Source organism: Arvicanthis niloticus, chromosome X (assembly GCF_011762505.2).
Source record: "Arvicanthis niloticus isolate mArvNil1 chromosome X, mArvNil1.pat.X, whole genome shotgun sequence".
Taxonomy (NCBI): Eukaryota; Metazoa; Chordata; class Mammalia; order Rodentia; family Muridae; genus Arvicanthis; species Arvicanthis niloticus.
This window is the reverse complement of record NC_047679.1, coordinates 15,661,851-15,684,063: the sequence shown is the minus strand read 5'-3', so window position 1 is coordinate 15,684,063 and position 22,213 is coordinate 15,661,851. Positions and strand designations below refer to the sequence as shown.

The 22,213-nt window shown below is 45.8% G+C and overlaps 1 protein-coding gene across 1 annotated transcript in view; it reads right to left on the bottom strand.

The window, feature by feature from the left end:
• The window catches only part of Fgd1 (FYVE, RhoGEF and PH domain containing 1), a 41,811-nt gene that overhangs the window by 7,659 nt on the left and 11,939 nt on the right, over positions 1-22,213 (bottom strand). Inside the window, exons 2-12 of the mRNA XM_034484904.2 lie at positions 14,866-15,039; positions 14,321-14,498; positions 13,753-14,194; positions 12,126-12,215; positions 11,293-11,441; positions 8,948-9,104; positions 8,709-8,847; positions 2,916-2,974; positions 2,618-2,764; positions 1,949-2,041; positions 1,725-1,804 (exon numbers count right to left, since the gene is read on the bottom strand). Coding sequence (XP_034340795.1) covers positions 1,725-1,804; positions 1,949-2,041; positions 2,618-2,764; positions 2,916-2,974; positions 8,709-8,847; positions 8,948-9,104; positions 11,293-11,441; positions 12,126-12,215; positions 13,753-14,194; positions 14,321-14,498; positions 14,866-15,039 — 1,708 coding nt within the window. The remainder of the gene's footprint in view (positions 1-1,724; positions 1,805-1,948; positions 2,042-2,617; positions 2,765-2,915; positions 2,975-8,708; positions 8,848-8,947; positions 9,105-11,292; positions 11,442-12,125; positions 12,216-13,752; positions 14,195-14,320; positions 14,499-14,865; positions 15,040-22,213) is intronic.

Sequence of the window (22,213 nt, the reverse complement as noted above, 5' to 3'; positions counted from 1 at the left end):
CTATAAACATTTAATGAATAAACAATTTTAAAAACAACTAGTGGAGTCAGGTATGGTGGTACGTGCCTTTAATCCCAGCACTCTGGAGGCAAAGGCAAGTGGATCTCTGTGAGTTTGAGGCTAACCTGTTCTGCATAAGCAAGTTCTAGGCCTGCCAGGGCTGCATAGAAAGACCCTGCCTCAAGAAAAAAATGTAATTGGCTGGAGATGGCTCATATAGGGGACCCAAGTTCAGTTGTCACAACCCATGTCCTGCCCTTGACAACTGCCTATAATTCTAGCTCCAGTGGACCTGTTGCTTCTTACACACTCCAAAGCCACCTATACTCATATGCACATACCCCTGCACAGACACATGCATACACATAATTTTAAAATAATTGAAATAAACCTTTAAAAAAGTGAACACTATGGGCTGGAGAGATGGCTCAGCAGTTAAGAGCATTTACTGCTCTTGCAGAGGTCCTGAGTTCAATTCCCAGCAACCACATGGTGGCTCACAACCATCTGCAATGGGATCTGATGCCCTTTTCTGGTTTGTCTGAAGACAGCTACCGTGTATTCACATACATAAAACAAAAAAAAATAATTAAAAAAAGTGAACACTAGTGAGACTAAGCCAAGAGGATTATTTTGAGTTCAAGGCCAACCTGAACTAATTACAGACAATTACAATGATTATGAAGTCATTTCTCCATGTAATCCTATTGAGACTAGGAAGAAATAAAACACTGCTTAGAGGGCCCGTCGGTAGCCAGCACTCTTCTGATGCTTCCTAACTCTAGGCAGATACCATGTCTTTGTGGCTTGTGTCCCCCTAGATGGTCCTGTTTTCTGTTTTGTGGGGCCTACTGATCCTTATTGATCCTTCCTGCTTCTTGTACCACTGCAGGCCTCAGGGAGGTTCTCTTGTCTCCCAGAACTTCAAGGCCTAACCACTAGGTTTGTTTTTTGTTTGTTGTTTTGTCTTTTTGAGGCAGGATTTCTCTATGTAGCTTTAGCTATCCTGGAACTCACTCTAGACCAACCAGGCTGGCTTCAAACTTAGAGAGATCCTCCTGCTTCTGCCTCCCAAGTGCTGGGAATTAAAGGCATGTGCCACCACTGCCTGGCCTAACTACTAGGTTGCTTGACTCTTCTCCCCTTTGTCTCCATGCAATCCTCATTGGTCACCTCTCACTTCCAAGTAGCCTATCAGAAAAGGTCATGTACTGATGTGCACTCACTTTGTGGCCCTGATGAGGACCTTGTTAGACACTTTTACCTGGACTCTCAGAAAGTAGTATGGACAATGGTTAGAAACCCATGTGCCAAAGTGATGAGGCCTAAGCTCTAATTTCAGCTCTGATCCTGCTAGCTGGATCTAGGAAAGGTAACTCGATTTCTTCAGCTTTCAAATAGATTGATGGTAGCCATGTGTGGTGATAGCTGTGATGTTATTCATGATAAGGTTAAGTAACCTTCATGCATTCTGAAGTTTGTTCATTCTCCAAAATGCTTTCCTGACTGACATACCACCTTTTCCCACACCATGTATATAACGTGTTATCTTCAGAATCAACCCCCGCCCCCATACACACACACACACACTCATAGCTGAGGAGCAAGGCTCTATCTTTTGGGGAAAGGTATTCATTCTTTCTCTGGAAAGATCTCTAGGCCTGGAATGCCTCAGCATATCTGAAGTAAAGAGTTGGAGGAAAGGCATAGGCAAGGACAAGTACCTGGCCTGGAGTTCGAGAGAGCGCTGCTTTCCTGACACCAGGAATGTCCGAGGCATGTTGAGGTTGGAGCTCTCCTTTAACTAAAAGGAGAAGGGAAGGATCATGGTGAGGCCTACAGAGCTCCACAGGGCCCTGCACATATGCACACATAGACTGGGGTCAAAGCAACACCTTCCTCCCAATCCCAACGCCCCACCCTACACTTCCATTTTCTCGGTGCTCACCTCCATGCCATCTACATCAATGCGTGCCCGCACGCTAAACTTCTGTCCAAGGAGCCGCAGCCTGGGCACGCAGTAAAGGAGGCGGTCGTTGAACTAGGAAGGAGAAGATTTGAGATGCATGTACAGGGGCTTAGTGTGTGGATGGTGAGTCTCCTCACCCTCATACTACTGCTAAGGATGTAAAGCAATAAATGGAGGAAAGATACATCAAATTGCCAGGCAGTGGTGATGCACGCCTTTAATCCCAGCACTTGGGAGGCAGAGGCAGGCGGATTTCTGAGTTCGAGGCCAGCCTGGTCTACAGAGTGAGTTCCAAGACAGCCACTATTCAGAGAAACCCTGTCTCATACACACACACACACACACACACACACACACACACACACAAACACACACACACAAAAGCTATTTCAAACTGGATACAACAATAATGAGGAAAGAGCAAGGAGATGTCATGGGAGTCGCTTTCTAGTTGGCAACTTTGGCCAACTCATATCTAAATTGTAGTTACATAATCTACAAAATCGAAAATATTTCTAGCTCACATAGTGAAAATACAAGGAATGCCTGGAGGAAACGCCAGCTGGTGAGAGGTCTGTTCTTGAATGACTACCAGGTTATCTATGTACTGAGGGCCTGCCCACCCACAAGCCCACACCTGACACTTACTAATATGAGGTATCGATCTTGAGTGGTCCCATTCTTTGCTGACAGCTTAAGGATATGACCTTCTTTTATGAGCTCTTTGGTGGGGCTGACAATGTCCTCCTCACCCCCTAGTAGCTCATAGACCTTCAGCAGCTTGTGCATTCGTTCCTGGCAGGGAGTAAAAGGTAAAGCTTGGGGTGAGCAACACCTCCCCTTAAATGTCCTCAAGTCACAAGTCTCCCCCTGCCCCCACCAGCCCCAGGACAGAGCTACCACAAAGGGATGGCCCAGGAAGTACAGGGCTTGAAGAGCCACTTACCATTTTACGGATGGCAGCATTAGAGTGTTCTGCTGCTGTGGCTATCAGCTCCAAAGACTCTATGGCACAGACAAGTAAGATCAGATGGGAGATGAACAGAGAGGAAGCTCTGCAGGACATCTCTACTCCATGAATATTTCCTCCTGGCCTAACTATACTCTCTGACTCTCAGCAAATGCCAGCTTCAAAGGATGTTCATAACCACATTGTTTCAAATCAGAAACTGCCCAGATTAACAACACAGTAGCAGAAATATGGGTTAGCTGGAAGACAATCAAATGTAAGCCTGGTAAAATGATTATGACCATTAACTGGCAGGAAACATGGCCATGTTTGGACAGTTGTTTCTGGCTAGTGGGACTATGGATAAGTTCTTGGGTTTATTTGTTGTTGTTTGTTTTGTTCTGATTTTGAGACAGAATCTTTCGATATTCCCCTGGGTTATCTCAAAATCCTGGGCTCAAACCAAATCAAAAGAACAGCAGCAGCAGCAACAAAAGATTAAAAGTAAAGAGGACCGGGAATGCTCAGTTGGTGGGTGTCCGTCTAACATGTGTAAGGGTCCATCACTAGCACCACATAAACTGGGTGTGGTGATGTGTGCCTATAACCCCAGCACTCAGAAAGTAGATGGTAGGATCAGAAATTCAAGGTAATCCTTAGATACACAGGCAGTTTGAGGTCAGCCTACGATAGGTAAGACCCTATCTCAAATGCACATACACGGGCTCGAGAGCACACGCGCGTGCGCGCGCACACACGCACACGCACACGCACACGCGCGCACACGCGCGCGCACACACACACACACACACACACACACACACACACACACACGAAGATGAAGACAATGATGATAAAAGATAAGGCAGATGCAGCTGCAGTAGCAAAGAGTTGGGGGAATATGGCTTGTTAGTAGAGCATCTGCCTTGTACATTAGAGGCCCTGAATTCAATTTGAGTTTACCAGGAAGGGAAGAAGAGTGGGAAGAAGGGAGAGACTCTATTGTTTGTCTTCCTAGTTCTGACTATAGGCACAGGTTCTATGCATAAATACACTTTCATTGCAGTGTTTTTTTTATAATACTATCAAACCTAAAAAAATAGTCAGCCATAGGAGCTCAGTTATAGAATTTACAGCACACTCATATAATAGAAAATTTTAACAATGATACTTATGTAGGGTTTTTGATAATATAGGAAATGTTCAGAGTGTCTTAGGAAAAGGATACAAATTTGAATATATACAATGACCTAATTCTTGCTAACACACACATCTTAAAAAAGGTATGCTTAAACAGTTATCATGGGGCTCATGTCACAAGTGGTTTCTTACCCCCCCACCTCCACCCCCCCACACTTCTGTCTTCTTTTCTGTCATTCCCACACTTCCTATGGTGACCACATATCAGGAAAAAAAAATGAAACAAATCTCCATAATCCTCCACCTGTTAAACCATCCCTGCCTCTGCCTCTGCCTCTGCCTCTGCCTCCAGTCTGGCTGCAGCTTCAAGGTTCCCATTCTACACAGTAGAGTCCCTCCTCAGAATTTATGCCTGTACTGGAGAAGCACGTGTCCACATGGATGGCAAAGCAAGTCCTGTTTCCTAAGACAAACACATTCTGGTACTAAAGATCCCATGGTCACTGCTCCAGCTCAGGTCTCCATATGCCTTTCAGGTGCTGGGCCTTTCTCCAACTCCCCTTCAACCCTGGCAGGCAGAAGGAGCTTTCTGGCTTACAGCTTACTGTTTCTCCTCCGCTTAAATCTGTCAATGTTTCACTCTGCCAGCACAGCAAAGACCCAGCTCTTTTGTCTAGCATTCAAAGCTCTTGGTGACTGGCTTCAATTGACCGCTGTGGCTTCCTCCATATGCACCTTCCTAAACATGCCCTGTCTTGCTTCGTTTGGCCAACTGCCATCCAGTCTTCTGGATTTGGCTTCCGTCTAGCAGCCTTCCCTAAGCTCCAAGGATGAGTTAGGACACTGCCCTTGCTCCTTCTGCCTCACTAGTCATACTGCATGCTCACCACTCACTGCATCTGACTCCCTTAGTACACAAGTCTCTGAGGAAGGGGCTCAGTTCCCACTACCTTCCTTGGGAGATCCCCAACAGATGCTTAGTATAAGTCAGCTGCTCTAATAAACACAACCTTAGAAGACAAGTTTATCAAAGTTGAAAGCTAAGATTTGCCAAGTGGTGGTGGCACATGTCTTTAATCCCAGCACTTGGGAGGCAGAGACTGGCAGATCTCTGAGTTCGAGGCCAGCCTGCTCTACAGAGCTAGTTTAGGACAGAGAGAAACCCTGTCTTGAAAAGCCAAAAAAAAAAAAAAAAAAAAAAAAAAACCAAAGAGGTGGTTATTTACCTGGGATAAAGGTGGCAATGCTTTTTCTCCCATAGATGTTGCATCTTTCACACACCAGTAGAGTCCAAAGGGACAAGAAGATTGGCAAGTTGGGGGCACATAAACTTAGGCCTGCATACATGGTTGGGCTCAGACTGGAAGCTGGGCTTGCTGTCAGGACCTGTCTAGTTATGCAGGAAACAGACCGACATTTCTGGGAATCCCAGACTCTGTTTGGGAGTTTGTTGTGGGGATGTTAGCCTAAAGTTAGAAGCTTTAGTGGGGCCTAGCCTGGGCTTGGCAGTCTGGGGTCTCAGTCTAGAGTTCAGTCTTGGGCTAAGCAATCCCAAGAAGGCAGTTTGGGACCCGAGTCCAGGCTCTGGAGCTTAGTCTGGGAGCAAAAAGTAGGTGAGTCAGTCAGCAGAACCAGAAAGATGATTCAGTGTTGCTCAGCTTACGGATTTTACTTTGAGTCATAAAATACAGGGAGCTCAGCACAGGATCTTGAGCTGGGGAGCTCAGTGGGCAGATCTTAGCTGGCTCTCATTCAGAGGTCCTCAGTCAAAGACTGAGGTAGGAAACCATTTTAGGAAGTTTACTTGTGTGGGTGGGGGTGTTTCCCTTTGGAATCAATATAGGGAATGCTGAGATCTGTTCTAGAGACTCAGATACGGTTGAGGCTAGTACAAAACAGGAAACTGAAGTTAATAAATTCAACCTGGTGGCTAACTCAGTATGGATGGCATTAGCCAGAACATTTAGTCATCAAAAATAGCTAATGTTTATTGAGTCTTTGCCATGTGTCAGGTACTCTGCTAAAAGTTTTAACTGGATTATCTCATTTAGTCTCCAAACAATTAACATTAATTGAAGTTACAACATTATCATTTCTAGTAAACTTATAAGAAAACCGAGTCTGGAGTTGGGCAGCTTTCTGGTTTTGTGGTTTCATGGTTTTATGTTGTATTGTTTGTTTTGGGTTTTTTGGGGTTTTTTAATTTTTCTCATTTTGTGGTTTCCAACACAGGGCTTCTCTATGTAGCCTTGGCTATCCTAAAACTCACTATGTAAATCAGGCTAGACTCCAACTCTTGAGATCCACCTGCCTCTTCTTCCCAAGTGCTGGGATCAAAGGTGTGTGCCACTATGCCCAGCTGGGTTTAGGATTGTTTTGTTTGAAGTACTAGAGATTTAACCTGGGGCTTCACACATGCTGGGCAAGTGCTCTCCTGCTAACACACCTACCCCTACTTTTTTCCTTATTAATTTGCCCAGCTGGCCTTGGATTTGACTTGTAGCCCAGGTAGCCAATCCTCCTACCTTGGCCTCCAGAGTAGTTAAGATTACAGACCCAGTACGTGGCCTAGAAGGCACTTTCTTCAGATTTAGGGTTTCTGCCTTACGCTGGCTCCTCAGTGGGGCTCTCATTTGGGAGAGGAACATGGTACTTACCATGCAGCTGTCTGTCTACAGAGCTTACTTAGCAGATTTTTGCTGGAGGTTTAGCTCTTTTCAGAGATCCAGGCTGGGGAGCAAAGTGCCCTCACCTGGTTAGGTAAAGGGTTTGGGGAGTGTGCACAGCACAGGACACTACTGTTTGCTCCCCATTCCGGTGGCTTGTACACCTTCTCTGTTCCTCCCCCTCTTTTGGGCTGCTTCATTTCCTTTGCTGATCCCACCTTCCTGAGCTTTTACTGGATCCTCCCATTTTCCGTTCCATTTAGATTCACTCCCTTTGGTATATGCCACTTGTTCCATGGCTTTGGATACTAAACTGTGCACCAGTGGCATTTAAATTCCTCCCTGCAATTCTAGACTCATCTAAGTATCTAAACTGGCAGCTCCCTTGTGCGTATGTTTAAGTGCCCATGGAGCCCAGAAGAGGGCATCTGTTCCCTCTGGAGCACAACAGGTAGTTGTGAGCTGTCTGGATGTAAGTGCTAGCAACTGAATGGGTTCTCTGAAAGAGTAGTATATGCTCTTAACCAGAGCTATATCTCTCTAGCCCCAAGAGCCATCAATCTCAGCAACCACAGTATCCTAGGGTTTCAGTGTTACTTTCAAATAGAAAACTATCCAGAATGGCACCTCTGCTGCTTTCATCCAAGCCACCTTTTGACACTTTACTGCATTACCAAAAAGCCCCCGCCCCTTTCCCCAGACCTCCTGACTCCTCCTCTTACTCTCCAGCCAATCCTAACCATGACCTTCCTGTGACTATCCACTACACTCAGGATAAACTAATCACCTCATCTCAGCCTCCAAAGCTTTGCTCCTCTAACCTCTTTTCTAGCTCATTCTGCCCTCCCTTGTTAAGCTCAGGTCACAGGGGCCCTCTTGTTGTCACATCTACTTCTATCAGCTTTCCCATCTCCCCCTGCTTTGGGGACTCTACATTAACTACTGTAGCTGCCTAGAACATTCCCCTCCCATTGGCCTGTGGCAACTTACTTGTTATTCAGGTTTTGGCTTAGCCATCTTCCCTGCATAGAAGTCACTGGCTGAAAGTAGACTGTCCAGTTGCCCTTACATCACTCCCCTATGTCTCCAAGTCACACTTAGCACCCAGCAAATAAGTGCATTTGTCACACTTGTTTATTGGCTCTCTCCAACTAAAACACACACTCCCTGCGTTAAGGACCTCATCTATTTTGCTCAGCTCCCTATTCCCCGTGCCTAGCACAAGCACTTAGCTGTTACATTAGTGATGAATAAATGAAAACACAAGTTCATGGAAGAGCAAGTGAGCTAGACTCAAGAGCTCCATCTGGAGCCTATCCTGATACAGTTGGAGTAAATATGGGAGGAATCTAAACCGACTTTTCTAGTCATTCAGTAAATGAAGAATCAGTCTGAGAAAGAGGTATTTCAGCCTACAGATCCAAACCTGAGAGGCATAAAATATGGGAACAAGTCTTATCACACTTGGAATTCTTTTAAGGAGGTTCATTCTTGGGAGTAGCCAATGGGCCTGGAGTAGAGCTCTAATTCTGGAGGGTGGAAAAGTAGAAGTCTGACTATATGGGGCTTCTACTTGGGAGCTCACCCATTGAGAATGAAAAACATGGGCTTGGCCTGAAGGATTAAAGCTAGGCTCTGAGTCTGAAGGCTCAGACTCCAGAGGGTTAGGCTCACTTTGATTCTCAGCTACACTGAGAGATGAATCTTGGGTTCAGACTAAGAAAAGCATGGTTTCCTAAAGACAATCAGATTAAGCATACCCCTTAGACTGTACAGTTCCAGTCAGAAGTTCCTAACTGGGTTCTTTCTGGGTAATGAACTTGGGAGGTTCGTCCTGAAATCTCACCACAGATCCTATTTGGAGATTTTAATCATTCAACATTGGCAGACCAACCCTGTGAATGAAATCTAGAGTCCTGACTCAGAAGTCTGACTAGAGCTACCAGTGTGGGGAAGTAGGGAGGGCCTAGAGGCATACACTCACTCTGGGCATCCTTGCTGTCCGGGGAGCCATGAGGCAGCTTTAACAGATAGTCCTTGAGAAGAAGCTCATAGCGGGGGATACGCTGCACGGGCTCCAGCATGTGGTGCTGTAAGGTCAGGTTGCCACAGGCTTCCTCCTTCTGTGACAGAAGCAGAAAAGCTCAGGTCTAGCTAACAGCCTCCCCAGGTCCTTGTAGACCTTTCCTCCTGGAGCCTTTTTCATCCAGTTTCAATTCTTACCTGTACTTCATGGATGATGACTTTAAACTGGGTAGAGCGCTCTGTCCATGTATTGACCAGCTCTACAGCCCGGTCAAAGTTTTTCACATACTCGCCATACATCTTGAGGAAGGGTGCCAACTTCTGAAGGATGTCACCAATGCGTGGGTAGCGGTCCCTAGAGTAGAAGCAGGGGCTGACATGATCTCCAGCCTCAGGAAGAAAACCATTTTTCAACTGGCTTCCTTTTTAGGAAATGCTACTTATACTGTAGGCCAATTAGGCTGAGGGATTCAGTTTGAGCTGAGGCTGTAGACTGTGAAACACCTAGCCTAACTCTGTCCTGCTTAAGTACCAGAAACTTTATCATCCTGGAGCACCCACTCTTGCTATACTGTGGGGGCCATTCATACACTGCTCATTGATTCTTGCCCAGCCTTATGCTGGGTAGTGCCAGAGACACAGTACTCAGCCATACTCAGCCAATCCCTGAAAGCTTTACCTTCTTGTAGTGTAGGAAAAGTAACCAAGTCTTGCTGAACTTTCATTGGCTACAGTGTGATATGAGAGACAAAGCAGACTTAAGGTCACAGGATGGTAAAGGAGATGTGGGAACTAGGATTTATGCTAGCCCTTTGCAACCACAGTTTTGCAAAAGAGGAATACTTTATCCTGTGAGTGTAGGGAACATGGAGCTGATTTTAAGCAGGTAATGCCACGGACTGGTTGTTATTTAGGTAGACTATTCAAACAGGTGGTGTAGATGTTATAGGCTATATTAGAAGAGGAGAACCTGAAAGCCAAAGTCAGCCCCTAAACCCTGCCCTCCTGCCTTGGGCATTTGCTTCTCCTCAAATCATTCTTCTTTACTCTTAGGCTAGGCTTTGTCCATTTGTCTGCATCTCCAGTTTCCCATTCTTACCTCTACCACATTTATAGCGCATGCCTTTAATCCTAGCACTTGGGAGACAGAGGCAGGTGGATCTTTGTGAGGTCTAGGCCAGCCTGGTCTACAGAGTGAGACTGTCTCAAAACAAAACAACAGCAGCTCATAAGCTTCAAATTCTTACATGCTAGAAACTGTTTTAAGCTCTGAACATGTATTAACACATGTAATTATTAGAATAACTCTACAAGGTAGGCCCTTATTGTTGTCCTCATTTTAAAGACAAGGGAGGTTTGAGTATAGCTCAGTGGTAAAGCATTTGCCTAGCTTGTGCAAGGCCTTAGGTTTAATCCTTAAAAACAACAATATAAAAAAACCAACAAAAAACCAAACAAAAATATACGTATGAATAAAGATGGAAATAAAGCCAAGGTAAGAAATTTCCTTAAATTTAGCTAAGTAGCAGAGGCAAAATTTGAACCTAACCATTTTAGCTTTTTCTTTTGTTTGTTTGAGGCAGGGTTTCTATGTAACCCTGGCTGTCCTAGAACTCACTCTATAGACCAGGCTGGCCTTGAATGCAGAGATCTATCTGCCTCCGCCTCCCAAGTGCTGGGACTAAAGGATGTGCTATCCCACCTGCCTCATTTTTTAGCTCTTAAACTTATTCTTTTTATTTATTTTGGTGGGGTCAGTTTTTTAACACAGGGTCTCTCTGTGTAGCCCTGGATATCCTAGAACTCACTCTGTAGACCAGGCTGGCCTCAAATTCAGAGATCCTCTTGCCTCTGCCTCCTAAGCAGTGGGATTAAAGGCCTGAGCCACCACCACCTGGCTTTTTTTTTTTACAGACAGAGTCTCACTATGTAGGTCTAGGCTGGCCTCAAATTCATTGATCTGCCAGTGTCCCTATTGATGTGATTATAGTCATCCAACTGTAACAGCTAAATCTCAACATTTTTTGTCTTAAGTTTGATGATGGTGGTGGCGTCATGGGGTGGGGCGGGGCACACAGCAGCGATGTGGACATCAAAGGTCAACTTTATAGAACAATTTCTTTTCTTCCATTTTTATGTGGGCTCCAGGGCTTGAACTCAGGTTGCCAGCAGCAAGCACTTTTACCAACTGAGCTTTCTCACACTCTCAAGGGTTCTGCTATTCTGCTGTAGCATTCTAGGTTTGACTTGTGTTCCACAATAGATCAGGAGGGCCAAGAGGGCAGAGGTTGGGTGGATTTTTTTTATGGGGGGTGAATTTTTTGGTTGGTTTTGTTTTTCAGAAGAGAAGAAGGTAGGTAAGATTGAACTTATTTGTATGACATTGGGGATGGAATCCAGGGCCTTGCATATTCTTGGCAAGAATTCTGTCACTGAACTAAATCTCCAACATCTCCAGCCCAGGAATGAAATTCTCTGAATACATCTGGGCTTAGAATGTAAGTTGATGGGGGAAAAGGCAGACTGGCTCTGAGGCCCCTCACCATTCCTCCATGCGCTTCTCTAGCTCAGGCAGCAGGAACTGCTGGTGGAAGCAATAGATCGAGCAGATGTTAGAGAAGATGCCGTGGACAACATCTGCCGGGAAGGAACTGCGGTTCCGAGCTTCTTCCAGCAGCCGGGCACAGAATACCTGGTGGAGCAAGGCACAAGTGCTCAGCCCAATTGAAACTAGAGCTTAGCTGGGGAAAGGGCAGCTTGCAGGTAAGGGCAGTTATTTGTGGGCACCTCTGTGGACCTCTGAAATTAGTACTGGTCTTGAGACCAAGGAGAACAGGAATTGAGAGAATTGCAGGTCACCAAGATTAGGGCCTGGAGTTAGGAAGTGGGATGATGCCAAGTTAGGATCGGAGTAGGGTCAGAAGCAGATGTGGATTCAGAGAGAAGGTTGGAATTAGATCCCTTTATTGTAACAAATGTTTATGAATGTGTCTAGTGTATAAAGCATTGTCCTAGAGGCTAGGATGGAACAATGAAAAAGACAAATAAAGATCCCTATCCTCAGGGATTCTAATGGATGCAGAGGGAAGAAAAGAGTCAAGGTTAGAATGAGGTCCATGAAGAGGGTACATTCAAGATAGGGGCAAGAGTCAGAAGTATCAGAGTCACAATCTCAGGGCTGGTTCATGTCTGTTTAAGAGTTAGAAGTGAGGACTGAATTTGTGAACATTATCATAACTGGCTTCAAGGTCAGCCAGAGACCTTACCACTTCTGGATTCTGGTCCTAATGGTGGAGTTAGGTTTAGGGACTATCATTTCCTCTATGGAACCTACCTACCACATCCTAGGGTCTGGAAACCCCAGAGGGGCATTCACCTGATCCAGGAGATGGAGCCTGGAAACGTAGGCCTTCTCGGTTTGCAGGAGCTCGTTGGCAATATGGAACACCTTCTGCTGCACAGTCAGCTGTAAAGAAGTGACTCTTGATACATCATCTCTACCTTAACCCCAGCTCCTTCTGTACACTTTTCTTTCCCTCCCTTCCCCACATCTCACTCATTTATCGGGTGTTGCTATGTTTCTCAGGGTCCTCTCAAACACTTGGACTGAAGTGACTGGACTACAGGCAACATCAACATGCCTGATTCCCCTAAGTGCACATGATGCTCTAACCTTATTTCCACCCTGAGAGAACTCTGGTCTGATCCACAGGCAGTCATATACCCATTGGTCTGCTTTCTCTACTCATTGAGCATGCTTTGGTGGCTAAACATGGGAACTAGGAAGTTCAACTTCCTGGATTCAAATCCTAGTCTACCTACCATTCACTAGCCATGTATAAGTTGCCTAATTATTTCTGTATTTAAGAGTCCCCATTATAAAGACAAATAATAGGGCCTATGTCCATTTGTAATGGAGACAATTTCATGTATTTTAATTTCATTTATTCATTTAATTTTTGCAATGTTGGGGATTAAACTTGGGGCCTCATGCATGGTAGGCAAATGTAGAGCATTTGCCTACACTCCCAACCCTAAATGATTTCCTATAAATAAAAACAGAACAGACTGCAGATTACAGTCTCGAAATATCAGCAATTTAGTCAATCATTGAGCTTGCTGTCAGCAAGGCTTGCTGAGTACATGGGGTGTGAGAAAGGCACAGAAGTATAAAAATGTCTAAGAATATGCCTGCTGGCTCACTTTCTTGTTTGCAGGCTACACACTTGCTGAGTGTCATTTCATCTCGGAACTCCCTGGCCCCAGTCCCCACAGCTGTGCTTCGTTCTGGCAAAGCAGGTATCCTGGCTGAGACCTTACGTGAGTGCAAGGATTCCTTTTGAAGAAACATTAGGTAGACAAAGCATGGAAAGAGTTCCCAACCACCAAGCGCTTCAGGCCCCTTTGGGGCTCTGGCTCTGTGCCCCTCCTCCAGTTGCTGAGAAGTCTCTCTGGCATGTGAGAGTCTCTGTCATACAAACAAGGAAACTGAGACTTATAGTGAGAAGTGGAGAGGAAAGAGACATCCTCAGTGTTACACAGCTACTGGGTCATGAAGAGACTGAAGTCCATCAGTGGTTCTCTGAAGAAAGTAGAGCCATCTTCCTAATGGGCATTTAGAATAAGAAATGGCCATTTTGGCATTCACAGTCATTTGAGAGAGGAGCAGGTTTTTGCTACTGGTGCCCCGCACTAGGTGCTGAGTAGACTAAGTGGAAGCAATGGCCTGTTTTGAGAAATACCAAGCTGAGGAAAGAACCAACTACAAAATACAAGCTCCTGCTTTCTCTGCATGGTCCTGTCTCTTGGGTAACAATAGGTCAGTACCGCCGGGCAGTGGTGGTGCATGCCTTTAATCCCAGCACTTGGGAGGTAGAGTCAGGTGGATTTCTGAGTTCGAGGCCAGCCTGGTCTACAGAGTGAGTTCCAGGACAGCCAGGGCTACACAGAGAAACCCTGTCTCGAAAAACAAAACAAAACAAAACAAACCAATAGGTCAGTACCTCCACAGACTCCTGTCTCTCCATCGGGGGCACTGGAATTTCTCTTTCCTTTTCCTCCTCTTCTTCCTCTTCCTCTTCCTCTTCTAGGTCACTGTCAACCTCCTGGGAGGCAGGCCGGTGGGGGTCGGCCAAAGCCACTGGCATACTAGCCAGGGCAGGAGGCCCAGGACAGAGGCTGTGGCTGGGGGGCCCATCATCACTGACGAAGCAGGTCTCTTCACTGTTGGATGGCGAGCTGATGCTGTCAATGCCGCTGTCCCGGTTAGGCACCTTCTCACCATCCCGGGGCCCAGGAGCCAGCAGGAACAGGCAGCGAGAAGCCTCACCCTCAGGGAGCTGGGACCCTGTTGGCTGCGGGGGTGGCTGTGGCAACATGGCTGGCTCTGGGGGAACTGGGCAGGGGCCAGGGGCTGGCCTATCCGAGGCGACAATCACAGGCTCTCTGAGGTGGGTGATGGACACACATGGAGGCAGGGTATGAGCTTGGCCAAGAGGCCTCTCCTACAATTATCCCTTTCTGTCCCAGATCCACCCTTCCCTCACAGGGTCCCACAGGGACAAGACTCACCTTTCAAACTTCTCGATCAATGATGATACTGCTGCAGAACTAGTGCTGGCCTCAGCTCTGGGTGCAAGACCCTTGGCTACTCTAGGGTCTGCAGGCAGAGGACGTGATGGTGGCGGAGGAATGGGCTCAGGAGGAGGAAGCACCCGGGGCATCTGCAGGTAGCTAGGCTTTGGGGGAACTGGAGTGATGGATGGAGAAGAAAGGAGAGATTTTGAGGTGGTTATGACCAGGCTATACCTAATTTCATGATACCATAGCTGTGACCGACCTTAGGTCACAGCAACCACTTTGTATCAACCTCCTGAGTGCTGGCAGTATAGCCATGCTTTTTTTTTCTTGGCCTGAGGTAGGCACAGAGCAGGACTGACATGAAATCCCAGTAGGATATATTAGCCACAGGCAACACCTTTCTGCCCATTAGATAGGCATCACTCACTGCCCCTTGCGATAAGGGCACTTCCCTAGTCTTCTGCCATGCACTCATTTCTCCTTTCCTTTTGTACACCTCTCTGGTCCATTTCTCTGCTCGTAATAGAAGTACTTACCCTGTGGCTTTGGGCCTGGTGCCCGCTTCAGTGGTGAAGGACGTGGGCCAGGGATTTCAGTGGGAGGGCCTGGATCTGAGCGAAGCCGTTGGGGACCTTCTGGATGAGGCTCAAGGCTCTGGCCAGGGTCAAGGGACAAACTTTTAACCAGGATCCGGTTCCCCTGGTGAAGTCCTGTAGAAAGAGAGACTAGACATGAAGTGACTGACTGATTTTAGCCCAAGGGAGAATAGGAAGTAGCATATCTTAGCAGGCATCTTGAGCCAGGCTCCTCGGAGTCCTGTGCTAGCTAGCCACATGGTTTTGCCAGAAAGCCTTTCTCCCAGGCCTTAAAGAGAGAACCAGGCCCAAGGTGTAGACTGGCTATTTTCATCAAGAAGTCATAATTCTCTGTGATTATCCTATTGATTCCATGCCTGTCAGTAGATAATTAAGGATTTAAAGCAAACTCTAGAATTTAAGTAGGTTAGGATAGTCATGAATACCCTAAGGTTCATGTACATACCTGTAGCTGTTGTTTATACAGCCATTCTTCATTCTATTAATCGTTTTACTTTTGTTTGCTTTTTGAGACAAGATCTTACTGTGTAGCACAGGCTAGACTCAAATTCATGACAATCTTGCTTCAGCCTCCCCAATGACAGGATTATAGGCATAAACTACCATTTCTTTCTTTGTCCCATTTCTTTTCTTTTTTTTCTTTTTTTCTTTTCTTTTTTTTTTTTTTTTGGTTTTTCGAGACAGGGTTTCTCTGTGTAGCCCTGGCTGTCCTGGAACTCACTCTGTAGACCAGGCTGGCCTTGAACTCAGAAATCTGCCTGCCTCTGCCTCCCAAGTGCTGGGACTAAAGGCGTGCGCCACCACTGCCCGGCCCTGTCCCATTTCTTAAAGCCCTAAGAATATCTGAACTTTCTTGTCAACAATTTTGTACAGCTAAGTGTTTTTATGACAATGAAACTGGGAACTAAGAAGTTAACCTGATGGAGCACTTGTTTAGTATTTGTAAGGCCTAGGTTCCAGTCCTACTAAGTGCACACATATACACGCAGGAGAAACTATAGTTTATAAACAAACATTTTTCTTTTTAAAATCCCAGTGTCTTACCAATTTGTTTACCTTCCTCTATTTCAACATCCACCTCATGCCTCCCCACCCCCCCCCCCAGGATTCAGAATGCAAGTACAAGAACAGCTGTAAATCAGCAAGTAGCACATTCAGAAAAAGGGAATCCATTTTGAACATTCTCCTTCCTTACCATAGAGCCCTAAGCTCACTTCTTTGGGGCTCTAGAGGATATGATGGTTATACTTAGAAGGAAAGATTGAAGCTGGGGAAACAATGATTGACCCCCCTCCCCCAACACACACACACAATCAATATGACCCAATCGAAATGAATGAATCGAATGAATCCAAGCACAGGATTCATGTGGCTGGGTAAGAAGCTGTAGGATGTGCCTCAGAGATAAGAGGGAACTCAGGGAGGGCCAGAAAAGAAGGAGAAAGTCTTGGATGCCAGAATGAAGAGCTGCTCAACTTCTCTGAGTGAAGGAGGCCATGACAAGCACTGTGTAGGGAGAGATGCATGTAATAAAGGACTGAGGACAAGGGAACGAGCACTAGTCACGAACTCCAAACATAGTAACACTACGGGTCCAGAACTTGGGAAGCTGAAGCCCAAGGACAATGAGTTCAAGGCCAGCCTGGGCTACATACTTAAAACCCAACTGAGCACAAATAAACAAACAAATAAGAGGTCCCACAGCTACAACTAGCATATGGTGTGTTACACTGTGCCACAGCCGCCTGGCACCTCATCTTAAGGCTTTTGCTTTATGTCACAGTCTCATAAGTGTACAGTCACAAATGGGTCCCCTAAGTCACAAAAGCACATAGAATTTATAGTGCTTCATATAACTTCCAGGTCACACAAATTCCAAGCACATGTCTACATCCTCCTGAAAGCCTGGGCACATACAAGTTCACAGACCAGCAGATACAATTCCACATATGATTACTCAGCATTGAAATCATCTATAATAAGGTCAAGCACAGTAGGTCAGTGGTGGCACACACCTTTAATTGACAGGCAGAGGCAGGCAGATCTCTGTGAGTCTGAGGCCAGCCTGGTCTACAGAGTGAGTTCCAGGTCAGCCAGGACTACACAGTCTCAAAAAAAAAAAAAGATAAGGTGAAACACAATCATAAAGACATATAAAAACCGCAAATGGCAGTTCTATCACCTTACACAAAATCACTTAACCACATATCTCCATATAAGTTTATATACCACTATATATTACTCAAGCACACAAAGTTACAAAGGTATTTTTCCATTTACATTACAGGATCATGGACTTTCATATATACCATTAACATGCCTTTAAATGCCTACGAGCATAGTTACAAATAAAGATCACAGCCACATAGGATCCATTATACCAGATAATGAAAAAACAACACATACAACAGCAAAAAAAAAAAGTCATAAGCCACTACATACCCAGAAACATGGACCCAAATCACACACATTTCATAATTTATTACATCACAATCTTGAACAAACATGTCCATGGTATCTGAGGGTCTTAGCTCAAGGATATAGACAAACACAGATACAAAACACAGGACACATGTCTCTTCCTGCTCTAAACAATGCTGTCATATGCTGTTTTTACACATAGAGACATCCATACCCTTGCTCACCAGATGACACAAGCAGAAAGAGTTACAGGGGATTTGTGCCCTCCTAGTGTTAGAGGGAATCCAGGGGTTCTATACCAGCTTCACTGAACTCCTGATCTGATCCTGGATACAGACCCTTCCCAGCCTGAGGGAACATGTGCTCTAGATCCTGGGCCCAGTGGGTTTTCTTCCACCTTGTACCTGGCTTTGGGTGAAGTTTCCTCCCATGCCCTCCTACCTGAGCAGGCAGAGCCCAGCCTGCACAGCAAGGGTATTCTTCTCCTCACCTCTGGCCCAGTAGAGCTGCTTATCCTGCCCAGCTCAGCACATCTTGGCTAGCCCTGCCCTGTCCTCTCTCTGGGCAAAGGATTGAGGAGGATGAATCACCTGGAGGGTGATACAAGTGCAGACATGGTTGCAAGGACACATGGCCAGAGAATGATGGCCAAACAAAGCCAAACACATTGCCATGCTCCCTTCCCTTCATAGACATACACAGGTACCATGGTGCCAGAGGCTCTCTATCTGCTTTCCAACCCGTAACAGCTCAAAGCAGATGAGCTGTCCTGAGCAAGTCCTCCCTTGGCAGCTAAGCGGCAGGGCTGGGGGGGGGGGGGGGGGGGAGGCGGAGCTTCTACCCTTCTATTCCCCTGCTTCTCAGACTGATGTGGCCTACCATTCTCCATGGCTCTACCCTGGCCCATTCTCTCTTCTCCTTACCCACCTGACCCTCCCATGGGAGCTTCACAAGTCACCTCTCCATTCTCTGTCTCCTTGTAAGCAGTCCTGGAGAACAGGCTAGCTGAGTGAAGTTGAGACTCAGGGATACCCTGGAGTCCCAGATGAGGTGGGCAGGAATTCTCTGTCCATTTTCTTGTGAAGAGATGAAGACTTGGTGACTAGCCCACAGTCACACAACAGGGAAATAGCTGACTCTCAGGTAGACTAAACCAAACCCTGCTTTCCAAAGGAAAGCCACAAGGGACAGGAGAGGACCCTAGTGTCATGGAAAACTGTGACTAGTAAAAGGAATACCCACAACCCTTCCCACAGGACAAATGTACTTCAGGAGTTTGGAAATGGCCAAAATGAGGTCCCAGTGAGGGGAAGATCCAAGACCCCTGCCTTAAGCTTCTGTAGACCCCTTCTCCCCAGTGTCTCCTGTTTTCTTCAGTGACTCCCTTTGCCTCAGGGCTTGCTCTTTCTTGGTGGAATCTTCTTATAGACAGATCACACAACTTACCAGCATAGGAACTTTCCATAACTCCCTTCTACCCATGGGAAAATATAAACATCTTCACTAGATCTCAGTGGCCCTTTATAGCCCTGCTGAACTCTTGGGTTTCCCTCAGTTAAGTAAGCGAACTATATTTCGCAGCTGCTAGACTGTGCAGAGACAGAAAACCTCGTTCCTGCCCTCAGGGGAACTACTAGAGTAGAGCCCACTTCCTCCTTTCTAAAACCCACAGTACTTCCTATTTCCCCATCCATCCCACCCACCTAGACCCTAAATTGGGCTGCTCCAGACTATTTTTCTTCTGGTTGATAATCAAAACATTTGCTGACACATGTCACACCCAAACCCCTATGAAGGCTCGCTACCAGCACTGCTCCTTCCACCTCTGGGTCTACCAGAGTCCCCACTGTTTCTCTCACACAGTCATCATAAATCTTCTAACACCCCACACCACATGCCAACTGTGTGCAGCCCTCAAAGACCCAGAGAGAACCACAGAGCCACCCCATGTATTGTATCAGTATGCAGTGTGCTCAGCACAACATGCATAACCCAACCATTACTGCACTCCCACAGCTCGGAGCAATGACTGGAAGCCCACCCTGAGCATCCTAGGACTTCCCAGATACTCCCAAGCGCAGATGTGGAAGTGGAATATCCACTTACTTTACCTCTACAACCTCTAAGCCCTCAGCTGGCTACAAGGGCAATGGATTTTTTGGTTGGGTGGTTCAAGGAAGGGGTGTGTGTGTGTGTGTGTGTGTGTGTAGAGAGAGAGAGAGAGAGAGAGAGAGAGAGAGAGAGAGAGAGAGAGAGAATGAATATGAATGAGAGTGTATTTGTACACATGCTCTAGTCCTGTAACCCAGCACATACTAGGCAAGAACGTTACTACTAAGCTCTAGCTCAAGAAACAGCAATATACTACCAAAAGCATAGTACAGAGAACAGCATGGTACTGTATACAAACAGACACATTAATCACTGGAATAGAATTGAGAACCTACATATAAACCCACCTTCCTATAGCTACCTGAGTTTCTTATAAAGAGGCTAGCAACCCTGGAGAAAAGATAGAATAGTCAAAATGGATAGCTACACATAGAAAAATGAAACTGCATCCTTATTTGCTGACATGTGAGGAAAGGAGAACACTTATTCACTGATGATAGGAGAGGCCTCACACTGGTGAGGCCACTATGGAAATCAGTGTGGAAGTTCCTCAAAAACCTAGAGTTAGATCAACCACATGATCCAGCTTTATCACTCTCAGACATATACCCAAAGGAGTCTATATCTTACTATAGAAGTACCTGCTGCTTCATGCTCATTGCTGCTTTATTCACAATAGCCAGGAAATGGAAGCAGCCTAGATGTCCATCAACTGATGAATGGATACAGCACATGTGGTACTTTTACACAATGGAATATTATTCAGCTATTAAGAAAAATGAAATTGATGCTTTGGAGGCAGAGGCAGATGAATCTATGTATCTGTGAGGACAGCCTGGTTACATAGTCAGTTCAAGGACAGCCAAGGCTACAAAAAAAAAAAAAAAAACAACCCTGTCTTAAAAAAAAAACAAAAAAGAAAAAAGGGATTATGAAATTCTCAGGTAACTGAGTGGAGCTAGAAACAATTATTGTGAGTAAGATAATACAGAACCCGAAAGATAAATGTTGAATGCTTTCTCTCACTTTTGAATGTTAGCTTTGAATCTTTAGGTATGGGAGTTCCTTTTAGAATACCATAGTGGTCAGGAAATTAGTAAGAGGCCATGGCAGGGAGCTTTCAATGGAAGACAGAACTAAGTGACATAAAGGGTTAAATGGGAATAATGGAAGATAGAGGATTAGATTAGGACTGGGCATGGAACATCAAGACACAGGAGAGAATAACTTGACCTGGTATTAAACTGACTCCTGATTCGTTATGAACGTGCTTGCAGATTACCGCTCATTGATGCTCATCAAAGAAACTTCTTTTAGTAGATGATGATTAACAGAGACCCACAGCTGGTTAAGGTGCAGAAAGGAAGAGTGTGTGGGATGCTCAGGAAGGGAGGGATGAATGGGTATGATACACATACATCATAGCCCTAACTCCCAGGGCTCAGGGATCATTGTAACAGAAAGGGCAGAAATCTTCTTAGAGCCAGAGATAATAAACAGTGATAAGAAAACACTGTCTCGAGACAGAAGGAAACTTATACATATGAAGTCATAGGAGTTGTGACAACACACACAAGACCTGCACAAGGTCAAGGCGGACAAAATTGTGAAGATGGGAGGTGGGCACCACATCCCGGGTCCCATCCCTAGATGAATAGCTATTGGCAATTTGGTAGCTGCTGGGAGAGGAAGAGCCAGTTTTGTTTTAGAGTATAGTCACTCACTGGCTGATCAGCCATGCTCCGGTGAAAGGCCATGTATCTAACTAAGAGTATATTGGCAGCACAAAGTGCACTTGGTGGGGTTTAAAAAATGGACACAAAGCAGGGTTGGCAGGGAAGGGGCTGGATCTGGGAGAAGTCTGGGGAAGAGGGATGAATATGATCAAAATACATTGTATGAAATTTGAAAAGAACAGAAAAAAATAGTAAAATTATTCAAAAAATTGTTTCTGATTTTGGCATGTGCCTGTTTGGCAGATATAAACCTAGAGGACATGGTTATGGGTTTATATGGCAGAGCAGGTTCAGCTTCTAGCTGAATTTGAGGACAGAAACTCCTCCTCTGGCCCATTCTCACTGGAACCTGACCCTGCTTCTCCTGCATCTTGTTCTGGAAAGTTCAGCTGCCAGCTCTCCCTCCTTCCCTGGCCAGCAGCATCCTGTCTCCCTTCTCCCAGCTGTAGCCTTGGCTTAATCTCAAGACAACTATTAGAGCTGCAGACGGGCCTTGGCTGTTAACTCTCTGATAACCTGGGACCAATAGCTCCACTGCTCCAGACTCATTTTCCCATTTGCTAATTGAGGGAGGGCCATATGCATGTACTGTTCATTGTGAGAAACTAGTGAGAGGTGGGAGGAACAACCCACAGCCCCAGCAGTCAGGTCTCCTCCAGGATGATGCAGCCTTCTCTTAAGAGTGGACTTCCTGGGGACGGCTGGAATTTCTGAGGTTGCAGTTGGGTGGCAACAGAGAACAGAGGGAGTGGAGAAAAGAAAGAACAACAGCAAAAAGGAAAGTGCTTTTGGGAAACCAGGTCTGAGGGGAAGGAGGACAGTCTCTCAGACTGGAGGAGAAGGGAAGGGCTGAAGGCCACAGCTGCCTCCACTCTTCCTACCTGCCTCCTGAGCCAAACCCTTAGAGTCAGAACATGAGTGTACATCAGACACAGAATGGTTGGGGCTCCCCTTGAGGATCATGTAAAGAACACATTTTTGAACACAAGCTTTGTGCTTGGATTCAGAAGGAACATCTG